At 40.6% G+C, this 12,691-nt stretch overlaps 1 protein-coding gene across 5 annotated transcripts in view; it reads right to left on the bottom strand.

Moving 5' to 3' along the window:
- Positions 1-12,380, bottom strand: part of GOLGA5 (golgin A5) — a 51,263-nt gene extending 38,883 nt beyond the window's left edge. Inside the window, exons 1-5 of one of the 5 annotated variants that reach the window (XM_023628299.2) lie at positions 12,069-12,342; positions 11,576-11,884; positions 9,521-10,097; positions 1,875-2,102; positions 320-539 (exon numbers count right to left, since the gene is read on the bottom strand). In XM_023628299.2, the coding sequence (XP_023484067.2) occupies positions 320-539; positions 1,875-2,102; positions 9,521-10,067 (995 nt within the window). In that variant the 5' untranslated portion in view covers positions 10,068-10,097; positions 11,576-11,884; positions 12,069-12,342. Of the gene's footprint in view, positions 1-319; positions 540-1,874; positions 2,103-9,520; positions 10,098-11,257; positions 11,885-12,068 lie in introns of all 5 variants that reach the window. The other 4 variants (XM_070249782.1, XM_070249781.1, XM_001497455.6 and 1 more) reach the window with 4 other exon arrangements.
- Between the last annotated feature and the right edge of the window lie 311 nt (positions 12,381-12,691).

Here is a 12,691-nt window from a genome sequence, read left to right as displayed (position 1 = left end):
TTTAATGGAATGTAATCTATATTTTTAGGCATCCAAATGTAAGCACACACCACGTATCACTGTATGTTGAAAGACTAATGACAGTATGGTCTTCAAATATTTTTAAATTCAGAATTCGCTAACAATGCACCTCAAGATTCAAACAATAAATCCATTTTCCTTAACACACATTTTCCAAGATTACCAAAGATAAATTTTCCCTCTTGTAAATCTCCAAAAGCTAAATTTTAATAAGGCAGTACATATTGCAACGTTTATCATTACTTATATAGAAAGCATGATTCTAGCTCCTTTTTTCATTATTCATAGAATTGGCTACCGTGATTTTTCACTCTGTAAGGCTTCTAATGCTTCCGTGCGAGCGCTCAGGAGCTGGTCAGCTTCTTGCAGCCTCACTTTCAGTATGGCCAGCTGGGAATCCTTCGCAGCCACTGCTTCGGTCAGGTCATCTACCTGGGCTCGAAGTTCCCGACTTATTCGATCACTCTTTGAATGGTCAACATTCCACTTTTCAACTCTTGCTCTTGCTTTGTTTAATTCTAAAAAAAAATACAATTTCTCTATTCAAGCAAACACTTCTTTCTCTGAGCACACACAGATTCTCCTTTGAGTCTCTTTACTGTTTTACTTATTGCCAAAATTAGGAGCTTACAAATATCTCCAAATTTTTTACTCCAAATGGGCCACTCATTTTTCAAGGCCAACATTCACCCTTATATTACAGTTGAAAGGGTGGAAAGGGGCATGACGCTAGCTGCTCTTCTACAAATGTTTTCTCTGGAGACACAGCATAAAGCATCTGGGAGCCAAGGCCAGTAGATAGTGGGGAGTTCACAAGACTAAAATGGTCAATGGATTGGTGGAGTTCTGCCAGACACAGGAAAGAAAGCAAATCCAACTCAAGGGTAGATAATGTCCACCCCAGTAAGGCCAAACAAACAAAAACAAATGCTGAAGAGAAACACAGAAAAGAATATGCTTCTTTCCATTACTGTGGCAAAAAGATGCTATTCTTTTAACCTAGGAAATTGGTGCAGAAAGAGCAATGCAGTGCAGATTTCCATACCCTCATGTACTATCTGTAATTGCAGTTTACCAGCAAAAAAACCTTTTTTTTTAAGTTGATGCAAATTGTACAGGGTCTCAGGGAAAGCTCTATTTCTATGTCTACATCAGTCTGGGTAAGGTGAAGCCTTTTCTAAAGTCAGTCCAACGAGTCTTAAACTATCCTATTGCACTCTGCAGGGGCTCCATCCATGTCTTGGCAAAACTCTTCCCACAGTCCCCACACTTCTTTTGAATCACCACCAGGAACCAAGGCAGAGATTTCTCCTCTCTTTTGTTTTCTCCTCAGCCACACTTACAATAGCACTAACATACTGCCCCGTCACTACCTCAGTCATGGGATTATTTACTTTTTAATTATCCATTTCTGAGGAAGCTGTGGGTTTTCTATTCTAGGGTCACCTCACTGCACAATTCCAGAGGACACTATTCAAACTGAACTCCACGTTCATTTGACGTCCCCTGGAGCAGTGCAATACTGTGACCTTGCCTACAAGAGCCTCCCACTCTGTTTAATCCCACCTATGGTTCATGAACAGTTCCTCTCGAAAGTTCAGAATCAATTAATAAAATAAACCCGCTGACTACTCACGTTCTGCCCTTCTCAGTTCTTAAATTTCATGGTTCTAAGAATGGCCAAACAAGCCAGTGTTCTCGGTTTCAGGTTGGGAGGAGAATGATTGGTCCCTTTTCCAAATCTGGGCCCTATATTACTATGAAAACACTATTTTACAAGTCTTTAACCAAGTTTTTAGTTTATTTTTGAAATGTTAAATTCCTAATCCTGAACAATTTAAATAAGGCTCTACCTTCTTGAGTTTCCTTGGATCTTTGAAGTAGTGAGGCCATTTCCTGATTTAAAGACTGAACTTCATTCCTCAGCAGTTGATTCTCCAGTCGAAGATTAGACAGTTCATGTGATTTGCCGTCATCAGTAGGAGCTGGGTTGTGATCAGCGCAGGCAGCATCTGACGATACATTTTCCTTTGAAGAATCCTCTTGGACTTCATGGCCAGAATCTGTATTATTAGAGGTTTCTGTAAAAAAGGAATACATTTTTGTTACATTGGAACGCTCACTACATACACATCAGTAGCTTACTTTGGTAGAAGGTCTTTTGGCTCAAGTTGACTGCTACAGCTAAAATACCGTAACAAGTAAACAAATTCTCAATCGACTTCCCTCTGATGAAATTTCATTCTCATACATGGAGCTTTATAGACCTCTAAGGATCCTCAAAATCTGGATACAATGAATGAATGGTGATAAAGAATAGATAAAAGAATACTGTTCTGGGAAGGAGAAAATCAGAGATAATTTAAGTGGTTGGGTTTAGATATAAAGAGTTTTGGTCTCCCTTTTGTCTTTGAATTATTTTTGAAAAAAAGGGAGAAGTCTCAACAGTAAAAATAATGGAAAGGCACAAAAGAACAGTTGTGGGTTTCAGGGCAAGGAGAGTAGTAACAGATCAGAGCCACTTGCTACATAGCAAAGCAGAGTCTAAAATGCCTTACCTAAAGAGGCAGAGATTCGTGAATTCAGATTCATCCTGTTTTTAATCTGCTACTAAATGTGATACAAACACACTTTTTACTTACTCTAAAAAAAATTAGGTATGTGCTAAAAAACAAACTCTATCTAAATGATAAAACAGACCCAAACTATAACTGTATGGGCAAAAGACTTGACACTTTACAAAGGAAGATAAACAAATGATCAATAATCATATGAAAAAGTTCTCAACATCGTTAGTGATCAAAGAAATGCAAATTAAAACCCCAATGAGAACTGACAAACACCCACTAGAATGGCTAAAATTAAAGACAACACCGAATGTTGACAGGGATATGGAGCAACTGGAACTCCCACAGATTGCCAGTGGGAGTATAAATGGTGTAACCATTGTGGAAAAAGGTTTCACAGTTTCTTATGAAATTAAACACCCACCTACCGTGTGACCCAATAATTCCATTTCTAGATATTTAACCAAGAGAAAAAAAACACTTTCCCACAAAAGACAAGTACTGTACAAAATTGTTCACAGCAACTTTATTTACAATAACCAGAAACTGAAAGCAACCTCAATGTCCATAAAAAAGAATGGATAAATTGTGGATAACAGACTACTACACAATAAAAAAGAACAACCTATTGATATATCCAATAACATGGATGAATCTCACTGACATATTAAGTCAGATAAGAAAGTGTATATAGTATATGATTCCATTTTTATGAAGTTTTAAAACAAAAACTAACCTAAGGTGAAAAAAATCAGAACAGAGGGTGCTTGGGGAGATGGGGTGGGGAGATTAACTGGGAAGAGACATGAGGAACTTTCTGGGCCAAAGGAAATGTTCCTTATCCTAATACAGCTGTGGGTTACCTGGGTATAGCCATTTGTCTGTATAGCCAAGATCTGTGCATTTCAACATACATAAAACAAATTATGAGATAAACAGGGAAATTTGAGCACTGACTAGGTCCTAGATGATACTAAGGAATTACTAAGTTTTTAAGGTGATAATGGTGCAGATATTTGTTTTTAATGCTTGTATTTTTTCAGAGTAATAAAATGAAGTATTTATAAAAGAAATAATATGAGATCTGTGATTTGCTTCAAAATAATTCTGTGGAGGATAGAGGTAAAGGAAGGGGTGGCAAATGGCAGGGTATAAATGAAACAAGAATGGCTATGAGCTGTCGATTACTCTGGCTGGATAATAAGTAATACAAGGTGGGGAGTGGTCATCAATCAATCTCTACTTTGGTATGTTTGACATTTCCAAAACAAAGATTTTAAAAAGAAATAAAGTATATATCCAAACTTGTGGGATATATACAGTCACACACCACTTAATGACAGGGATATATTCTCAGAAATGCATCGTTAGGTGATTTTGTCATTGTGAGAATCTCAGAGTGTACTTACACAAACCTAGATGCTATAGCCTACTATACACCCAGGCTCTAAGGTACTAATCTTATGGGACCACCATCGTATATGTGGTCCTTCATTGACAGATACGTCATCAAGAGGGGCATATCTGTATCTAAAGTAGTATTTAGAAGGACATTTATAGTCTTAAATATTTATATTAAAAATGAAAGGAAGGAAGAATTAACAGTTATCCATCCATGTTAAGGGTTATAAAAACAGCAAAATAAACCCAAAGAAAGCAGAAATTAACAATAGACCAGAAAGGAACAAAACAGAAAAGAAACATATTAGAGAACATAAAGATAATTTATGCCAATAAATTTTTAAATGTACATGTTGAAACCCATCAAACTGTATACTCTAAGTAAGTGTAGTTTATTGTATGCCAGTTATACTTCATTAATGTTATTTTTTTTAAGATTTTATTTTATTTTTCCTTTTTCTCCCAAAGCCCCCCGGTACATAGTTGTGTATTTTTAGTTGTAGGTCCTTCTAGTTGTGGCATGTGGGTTAATGAGTGGTGCCATGTACACGCCCAGGATTCGAACCGACGAAACCCTGGGCCGCTGAAGCAGAGCGTGTGAACTTAACCACTTGGCCACGGAGCAGGCATCTATTTTTTTTAAAAAACAAGCATTTAGCACAGAGCCAGATAATATCTGGCAGGTAGTATCTGTGATCAAGCTTTGGTTTCTGCAGGGTTAGTATAAATGATTAGATTAGTATCTGATTGTGTTAAAGTTTCAGCTGTGACACCTTCATTATTTTCCTGAAATTAAGCAAAATATAATGCCCCCAAAAGTATACAAAATAGACAAATGCTTAGACTATAACTCACCAAAATCAAATAAATGGAAAACAAAATGAATCAATAGTTAAAATCTTCCAGTAAGAATACCCCAGACCCTGATGGTTTTACCAGTGAGTTTTAGTAAACATTTAGGGAATAAACAATCTCAGTCTTACATCAAATAATTAAGACAACAGGAAAAGAGGGAACACTTTCCAATTCATTTTATAAGGCTAACATAACTGTAATACTAAAACCTAACAATATTACAGGTCAATCTCACTTATGAAATAAATGCAAAAGTCCTAAACAGAGCATTAGCAAACTGAAAGTTAAGTTTGGTTTTAGGTTTTAAAAAAATCAACTGATTTGTATACCCTATTATTAAAGAAGAAAAGTCATATGATATCTCATACATACAGGAAAAACGGGCTAAAAATTCAACAAAAAAACCTCAAACTAGATATATATGGAAACTTCCTTAGCCTGATAAAAAGTACCCATGAAAAACCTAACACAAACATCATACTTAGTGAAAGACTCAAAGCATTCCCTTTGTGATATGTACAAGACACAAAATTGGTTTTCAGTCCTAGCCAATGCAGTAAAGCAAGAAAAAATTTTTTAAAAAGATAAAAGGGTTAAGAAGAAACCAAACTGTCATTATCCACATATGATATTATTGTGTTGTTGAAAATCTAAATGAATATACAGAAAAATAAAAAGAGTTATCTTTTTTTTTAAGATTTTATTTTTCCTTTTTCTCCCCAAAGCCCCCCAGTACATAGTTGTGTATTTTTAGTTGTGGGTCTTTCTAGCTGTGGCATGTGGGATGCCGCCTCAACATGGCTTGATGAGCTGTGCCATGTCCACATGCAGGATTCAAACCCGAGAAACCCTGGGCCGCCAAAGCAGAGTGCATGAACTTGACCACTCGGCCCGGTGGCCGGCCCAAGAAGAGCTATCCTTGACACACAGGTTGCTGTCTGTCAAAAAACAATACACCAGCAAGAAACAAAGTAAAAATTTTAAAGGGATACCATTTATAATAGTTTCAAAAAATATACACTACCAGGAATAAATCTAACAAAAAGTATGCAAGACCTTCATGGAGAAAACAGTAAAATCTTAATAAAAGACATTTTAAAGATAAGTTAAAATTATATCATGTTAATGGGTTAGAAAACTCAATATTATAAAGATGCTGATTCTCACCCAACTGTCTATATAGGAGCAACAGACTCCAATAAAAAGACCGACAGAATTTTTGGGAAACTTAGCGAGCAAATTCTAAAATGCAAAGTGATGTATAAAAGTCCAAGAACAACCAAAACACTCTCGAAGAAGGACGAAGTGGTAGAAGTTGCTCTATGAGATACCGAGATACATTATAAAGATGGTATAAAGACATTATTAAGACAGTATGGCACTGGCACAAAGATAGACAAATAAACCAATGAAACAGAATTTCGTGCCCAGAAACAGAGCAACGTAAAGACGGATATTTGATAGAGAACAGAGGTAGTATTACAGATCGATAGGAAAAAGAAATATTTTCAATAAATGATGCTGAGATAACTCATTTCCAAATGGGAAAAAATGAAATTAGATGCCTACCTCACATCATTCATAAAAAACAACTTTAGGTAAACATCTAAACATGAAAGGCAAAACTATAAAACCTTTAGAAGATAATATAGGAAAGTATCTGTAAGATCTTAGGATAGCGAAAAATTTTCTAAGACACAAAAACACAAACCATAAGGAAAAGACTGATAAACTCATCTAAATTAAGAACTCTATTCAATTAGACACCAGAGAGAGGGATAAAACTGGAGGAGGATGAGAAAGAATTACCATCTGGAATATATAACGAATATCCATGAGGGCCAGCCCCGGTGGCCTAGTGGTCAAGTTCAGCATGCTCCACTTCAGCGGCCTGGGTTTGGTTCCCCGGCACGGACCTACACTGCTCTGTTAGTGGTTGTGCTGTGCTAGCAGCCCATATACTAAAAGATAGGGGAAGACTGGCATGATGTTAACTCAGGGTGAAATCTTCCTCTGCCAAAAAAAAAAAAAAAAAAAAGACTATCCCTGAGTCAACAAGGAAAAAGACAGACAATCCATTGGAAAAAAACTGATCAAAAACTTAAATAGGCCGTTCCCAAAAGATAAAACCTCAACAGTCAAACATTTGAAAAGATGTTCAACCTCATTAGTAATGAGAGAAGTAAAAAATAATGACAAACCTTTTCACGCATGATTAGCAAAACATAAAAAGTTGTATTAAAAATATCAAGTACTGGTGAGAATGCAGAGCAAAATGAACTCTTAACCACAGCTGAAGTATAAATTGGTACAACCTCTTCAGAAAACAACTTTGGCATTCATTACTAGTGCAGTTGAACACTGTCACCCCCAACAACTCAGCGATGCCCTTTCGAGGCATTTCAAGGCCTCAGAGGGCACTGGTTCTCAATCTGGGGCAATTCTGCCCCCCAACTGACGTTTGGCAACACATGAAAACATTTTTGGCTGTCACAACTGGGTGTGCTACTGGCATCAAATGGGTTAAGAGGCCAGGGATGCTGCTGAACATCCTAGAACGGACAGGACAGCCTCACACAACAAATTATTTGGCCCAAAATGTCAACAGTCCGAAGATTGAGGGACCCTGCCCTAAAGAAACAAAACCTAATTTTTATAACTGCCACGTATTACCTGGTTCTAACTTACCTCCCTGTCAACCAGGCTTTCTTTGATCTATCCTTTACAGCAGGAAGATAATTCATGTCAACTTCAGCTTAAAAGACCTCTATTAGCACGACATTGCTATGGCACTTTCAACTTTTATTGGCCTAGCAACCACCTGGAGAATGAAAAGATTCAGATGTCCCGGCTCCATCCTCAGAAAATCTGATTCAGGAGGTCTGGGGCGGCACCCAATAATTCATTTTTTATTAATCACACACGTGATTCTAATGCAAGTTGTCCAGAGAACACCTTCAAGAATGACTTATGGGAATATCGAGTTTAAACAAGTAAACAGCGGCATACAATGGCCTTCACAAACAGGCCCCAACTTTCCTTGCTGGCTTCATTTTCTTCATTGCCGTCCATCGCATACTCACTGTTCCCAGCGAGTATGGGAATCTCTGCACCGACTGCTGTCTCCAGGCCCTCTTCTTTTTCACCTGAAAAACTCCTATTCACTCTTTAAGACCCAGTTCAAGTTACAGACCCCTGTGAATCCCTACCTGAATACCTTAGGCAATTACTTTCTCCTTTATGTTTCCACAACACTCGGACCAGACCTCAATGACCACATTTACTACACTATATGTAAATTATCTTTACATGTCTGTCTCACCCACTAGACCATGACCTATTCACTTCTGTATCCTGGCACCAGGATAAATATATAAATATATTTATATATTTATAAATATATATATAAATATATTTATATATTTATAAATATATATATAAATATATTTATATATTTATAAATATATATATAAATATATTTATATATTTATATATTTATAAATATATATATAAATATATAAATATTTTTATAATTAATCAAAAGGTAGTTGAGAAGAAATTTAGGGGTGTGCATTCATAATTAATCAACTGCTATTGCATGCTCCTGTCTTAAAAGCCCAAAACCCTTACCTCTTTACCACTTTTTTGTCTTGAAGATACAAGACAGTTTTTTTTTTTTTGAGGAAGATTAGCCCTGAGCTAACTGCCACCAATCCTCCTCTTTTTGCTGAGGAAGCCTGGCCCTGAGCTAACATCCGTGTCCATCTTCCTCTACTTTCTATGTGGGATGCCTGCCACAGCATGGCTTGCCAAGTGGTGCCATGTCCGCACCCGGGATCTGAACTGGCAAACCCCGGGCCACCGAAGCGGAACATGCGCACTTAACCGCTGCACCACCAGGCCGGCCCCAAGACAGCTTTTATTCACTAACAGTCAAGACTGGGGGAGAAGCTATAACATTTAGGAACGTAACAACCTTCCATTAATCATCAACTTTATACGAATCCCTACAAGAACCTATCATGTTTATCACTACGTTAAAATGGTTAGTAGGTGCTTGAAATAGTCACATTACCACGTTAACCTCATTTCTGCACATGAGAAGATGTACATGTGGGGATAATTCCACAGCAAATTAAACTGACAACCAGAATTCTATGCTTTTACTTCACTACTAGGTCAATGCTTTCGACCCGTCAACTGGGATCAAAGTTCAGTCTCTCAGTTTCATTTCTGGGCAAGGCAGGAAAACAGAACAAAAGAAAAAACTCATAACCCAGAATATATGCGAAGGACAGCCTCCTGTCATTTTTATAATCCCAATGACAAAAAGAAACGAATTGAGATAGTCCCAACTCCAAAATCATATGTTTTCTTTCAGATTTCAAAATTGTCTTTTTTGTATCTTAAAACATCTTAGAGAATCACTTTGGACACACTCTCTTAGAGGCTGGGCTACCCACAGACAACATTCAAAGGTCTCCACTATAAGTGTCTACTGAGTAATAGTGTTCCATGCTGTCTCCCTGTCTACACCACACATTTCAGAGCCTGCCCTTACACCAGTGGGGACAGGTAACAAGACAGAGCACGAGAAACACTACCAGAACGTGTTAGGCTATAACAACACATCCAATTTGCTTAACTCTAAAAGAAACAGAGGACCGATTAACTACCATGGCTTTGGCTCCCAGAAGGATTTTCTTCGACGGTTTTGATGGTGGTTACGCTGGTGTTCACAGAACTGACACTAGCTGTCCGAGAACTCTGAAGGACAGGCGTCTTGCCCCTTTCTTTTTTGATTTCCACCCTCCCGGCAGGTTCCTTCTGTGAACTATTAAGAAAATCAAACAGCAGCTCATCATCAGGTTCTGATTTTTTCCTTCGAACAAACTGGGACGAAGGCCTAGGGACTGATGCGTTTTCAACAGGGTGGGAGGCCTCCACTGACGTCCTGGATCCTACTGTCACATTTGCAGTGCCAGCTAAGATGGTGGCCTTTTGATTTCTAATGTTGTCAGCTGCTGAGGAAATATAAGTAGCTCCAGGTCCAGTCTGATACGACAAATCTGCATTTTGCTGGTGAAGGTCACGATAGTCAGTATTTTTGCTGTATATGATGTTGCTTGTGTTCTCTTTTCTACTGAGAGCAGTTGCAGCCCCTTGATCAACTCGGTTTAAAAGATCTTCTGCCTTTCCAGCAAGATCAGCAAACCAAGACATGATGGTAGCAGAATAATCCTATTGGTGAACCTGTAAAAAGGACATAAAGTGGAAAGTGATCAGTGTGGCACAACAGCAGAGCACAGTGGTCAAGGCCAGGCTCTGGAGTCAGTCCTGGCTTGAAAGCCTAACCCTGCCCCTTACTAGCTACGTAACCTTGAACAAACTACTTAACTGAAACTGAGAAACTTTACCTAGAAAATGAGGAAAATAATTGTTACATTTTAGGATGGTTTTAAGGTGAAATAATATATCCAAATGGCAAATGATTAATATGGCAAAATTCCACTACAACCAAATAAAAACCGTAATTCCCTGAAGTTCGTTTGAAGGTGCTAACACTCGAAGAAGCAATACAAAATCTATCTTCATGTTAAAATGCAGCGCTATTAAGGATACTTTAGGTGTGCACGTACATAACCTGTCTAATGTACATCTTGAATAGGACCCACCATGTACACATTAAGCTAGGTTCAGAATAAAAAAATACGATGGCACAGCCATTCATCTGATACATGTATTTGAGTACTTATGACGTGCCACAATGACTCAGAATAACGATGAAGTAATCAGTCCTTACATACAGAAGAAGGAGTACTGTATAAAAAAGTCAACAAGCATCTCTTGAATGTACACATTGTTCCTTTCGCCTGCAACACTTTCATGGTTAACTCTTTCCTATTCTTACTGTTCACTTGAATGTCAGTCACCTGCTCCAAAAACGGTGCTCTTTCTTTCCATCTAAATTAGGTCCTATCATTCTCCGATCACATGTTATTCTTTTCCCTCACAGCCCTTCGGGTTTTATTACTACGTTCCTTTTTTTTTTCTCTCTCTCTCCCTATTGGGGAAGGGGGGGAGGTGAGTGGGTGGATTAAGGCCAGGTCTGTTGTGCTCACCAATGAATTCCCAGCATCTAGCACAGGGTGGGCACCCATAAACACTGCTGAATGGAATTAGTTTTTATGCGTCAGATGCCGTGCAAACATTATCTTTATTACATATAACTTTCACAACCACATTATGTGGTAAGCAGCACTGTTTCTCACAAATGGGGAAAAGGCTTACAAAGATTCCAGAGTTTAGATGGCAGCTCAGATCCTCAAATCTTAGCGAGCCAGACCCCCTCCTTAACCCCTGCCTTCCCCATCTAGTTTCTCAGTATCTGAGTAACCCCAAGAAGAACTTACCCTCTATACCTGTTCCTCACAAAATGGGACTATTATGTGCCTGTGTATTCGGCTGAGTTTATGCGCAATCAAACCAAAATGGAGGTGAAATGCTTTGTAACGTAGAAAACTCTCTACAGATGTAAGGCATTATTCTCAAGTAAACACTGTTGGTGACTGGGGGGCAAATTACCTCTCCTAATAAAGCAATCAAAACACACATTAATTCCTTATACCTCACCTCCCATTTTAAAGTTAATAGGACTTTAAAATAAAAGCACGCGGCTTAATGTTGATTAGCCAATTAAACAAATACTAAGATGTGCCCTGGGCACTTGCCCCATTGACAAGCATCTCGAACGGACTTCAGAGGCACAGAGCCCCCAGATAATTCCTCTGGCACCGTCCCAGGAGGGGCCCACACCGAGGTGGAGAGAGGGTGGGCGTGCTAGGACGGGGTGGGTCTGCAGGAGGCGGGGCAGGGCCGGCTGGAAGGCCAGGCGTCAACACAAAGGGAGGGAGGCTGGCGGTCGGTGGGACGGTCCGGGGAGTGTCAGTCGGTGGATCCCACGTAGGCGAGCGCAGATGCCCACTTCGCTCCCCACCACCTGGTTGAGCCTCCAGAGCGAGAAGAGTGGTCAAACCACACTGAGGGTGGAGGGAAAGAGGAAGAGGGGGCACTAAACAACGTCGGCTGAGGCCCAAGGGGGCTCTCCTGCCTCCTCCCTCACCCCCAACCGGGCAGAGAGACCAGAGTCCACGCCCCCGCGCCTCAGGCCGTTAACGCCCCAGACCGACCCGTCTGCGCACTGGGCCCTCGCCGCCGCCTCACCTGAGGACTCGGGAGCCGCCGCACCGCGGCCTTGTCGTCGTCCTGGGCCGCCCCTCCCTCAGCAACTGGCCGAGAGAGGGCCCAGGCCGAGGGAACACCGTCCGCAACCTGCCGCGGCCCGGCTCGTCTTCCGGGAGACGTGGAAGGGCGGCGAGGACCCCAAAACAGAGTGGCTTCCGAGCTGCCTGAGCAGCCGGGAACCGAGAGCAGCCACCTGGTGGCGACTCAGGCGGCGGCGCCGACAGCTGCGGGGTCCTCGCGCCTGGCCACGCCCCGTGGCGAGACAGGGCCGGGGCGGGGCTGCGTGCGTGTGACGTAGCTCACCTCTCCCGGACGACGTCCTCCACGCCGCAGGCACAACATTGGAGGCCACGCCCACCACAGGCGGGGCCCCACTGCGGCGCACGTGGGTGTCAGAGGCGGCGCCCAGCCTGGAAGGAATTTGCGGCCTGAAGTGGGCGGGATCTGAGAACCCGGTGGACCGGTCCGCTTTCACCTGTGAGGGTTCCGCCTCCCCCTTCAGTTTTACGCTTGAGGATTCTGAGGCCTACCGCAGGATCCCTGATTTCATGCAGCGTACTTTCTAGCGGCAGAGACATATTGAATAAATCCGTGAGTGAACA

Source organism: Equus caballus, chromosome 24 (genome assembly GCF_041296265.1).
Source record: "Equus caballus isolate H_3958 breed thoroughbred chromosome 24, TB-T2T, whole genome shotgun sequence".
Classification (NCBI taxonomy): Eukaryota; Metazoa; Chordata; class Mammalia; order Perissodactyla; family Equidae; genus Equus; species Equus caballus.
The sequence above is the reverse complement of the archived record's forward strand: the minus strand, read 5'-3'. Positions and strand labels throughout refer to the sequence as shown.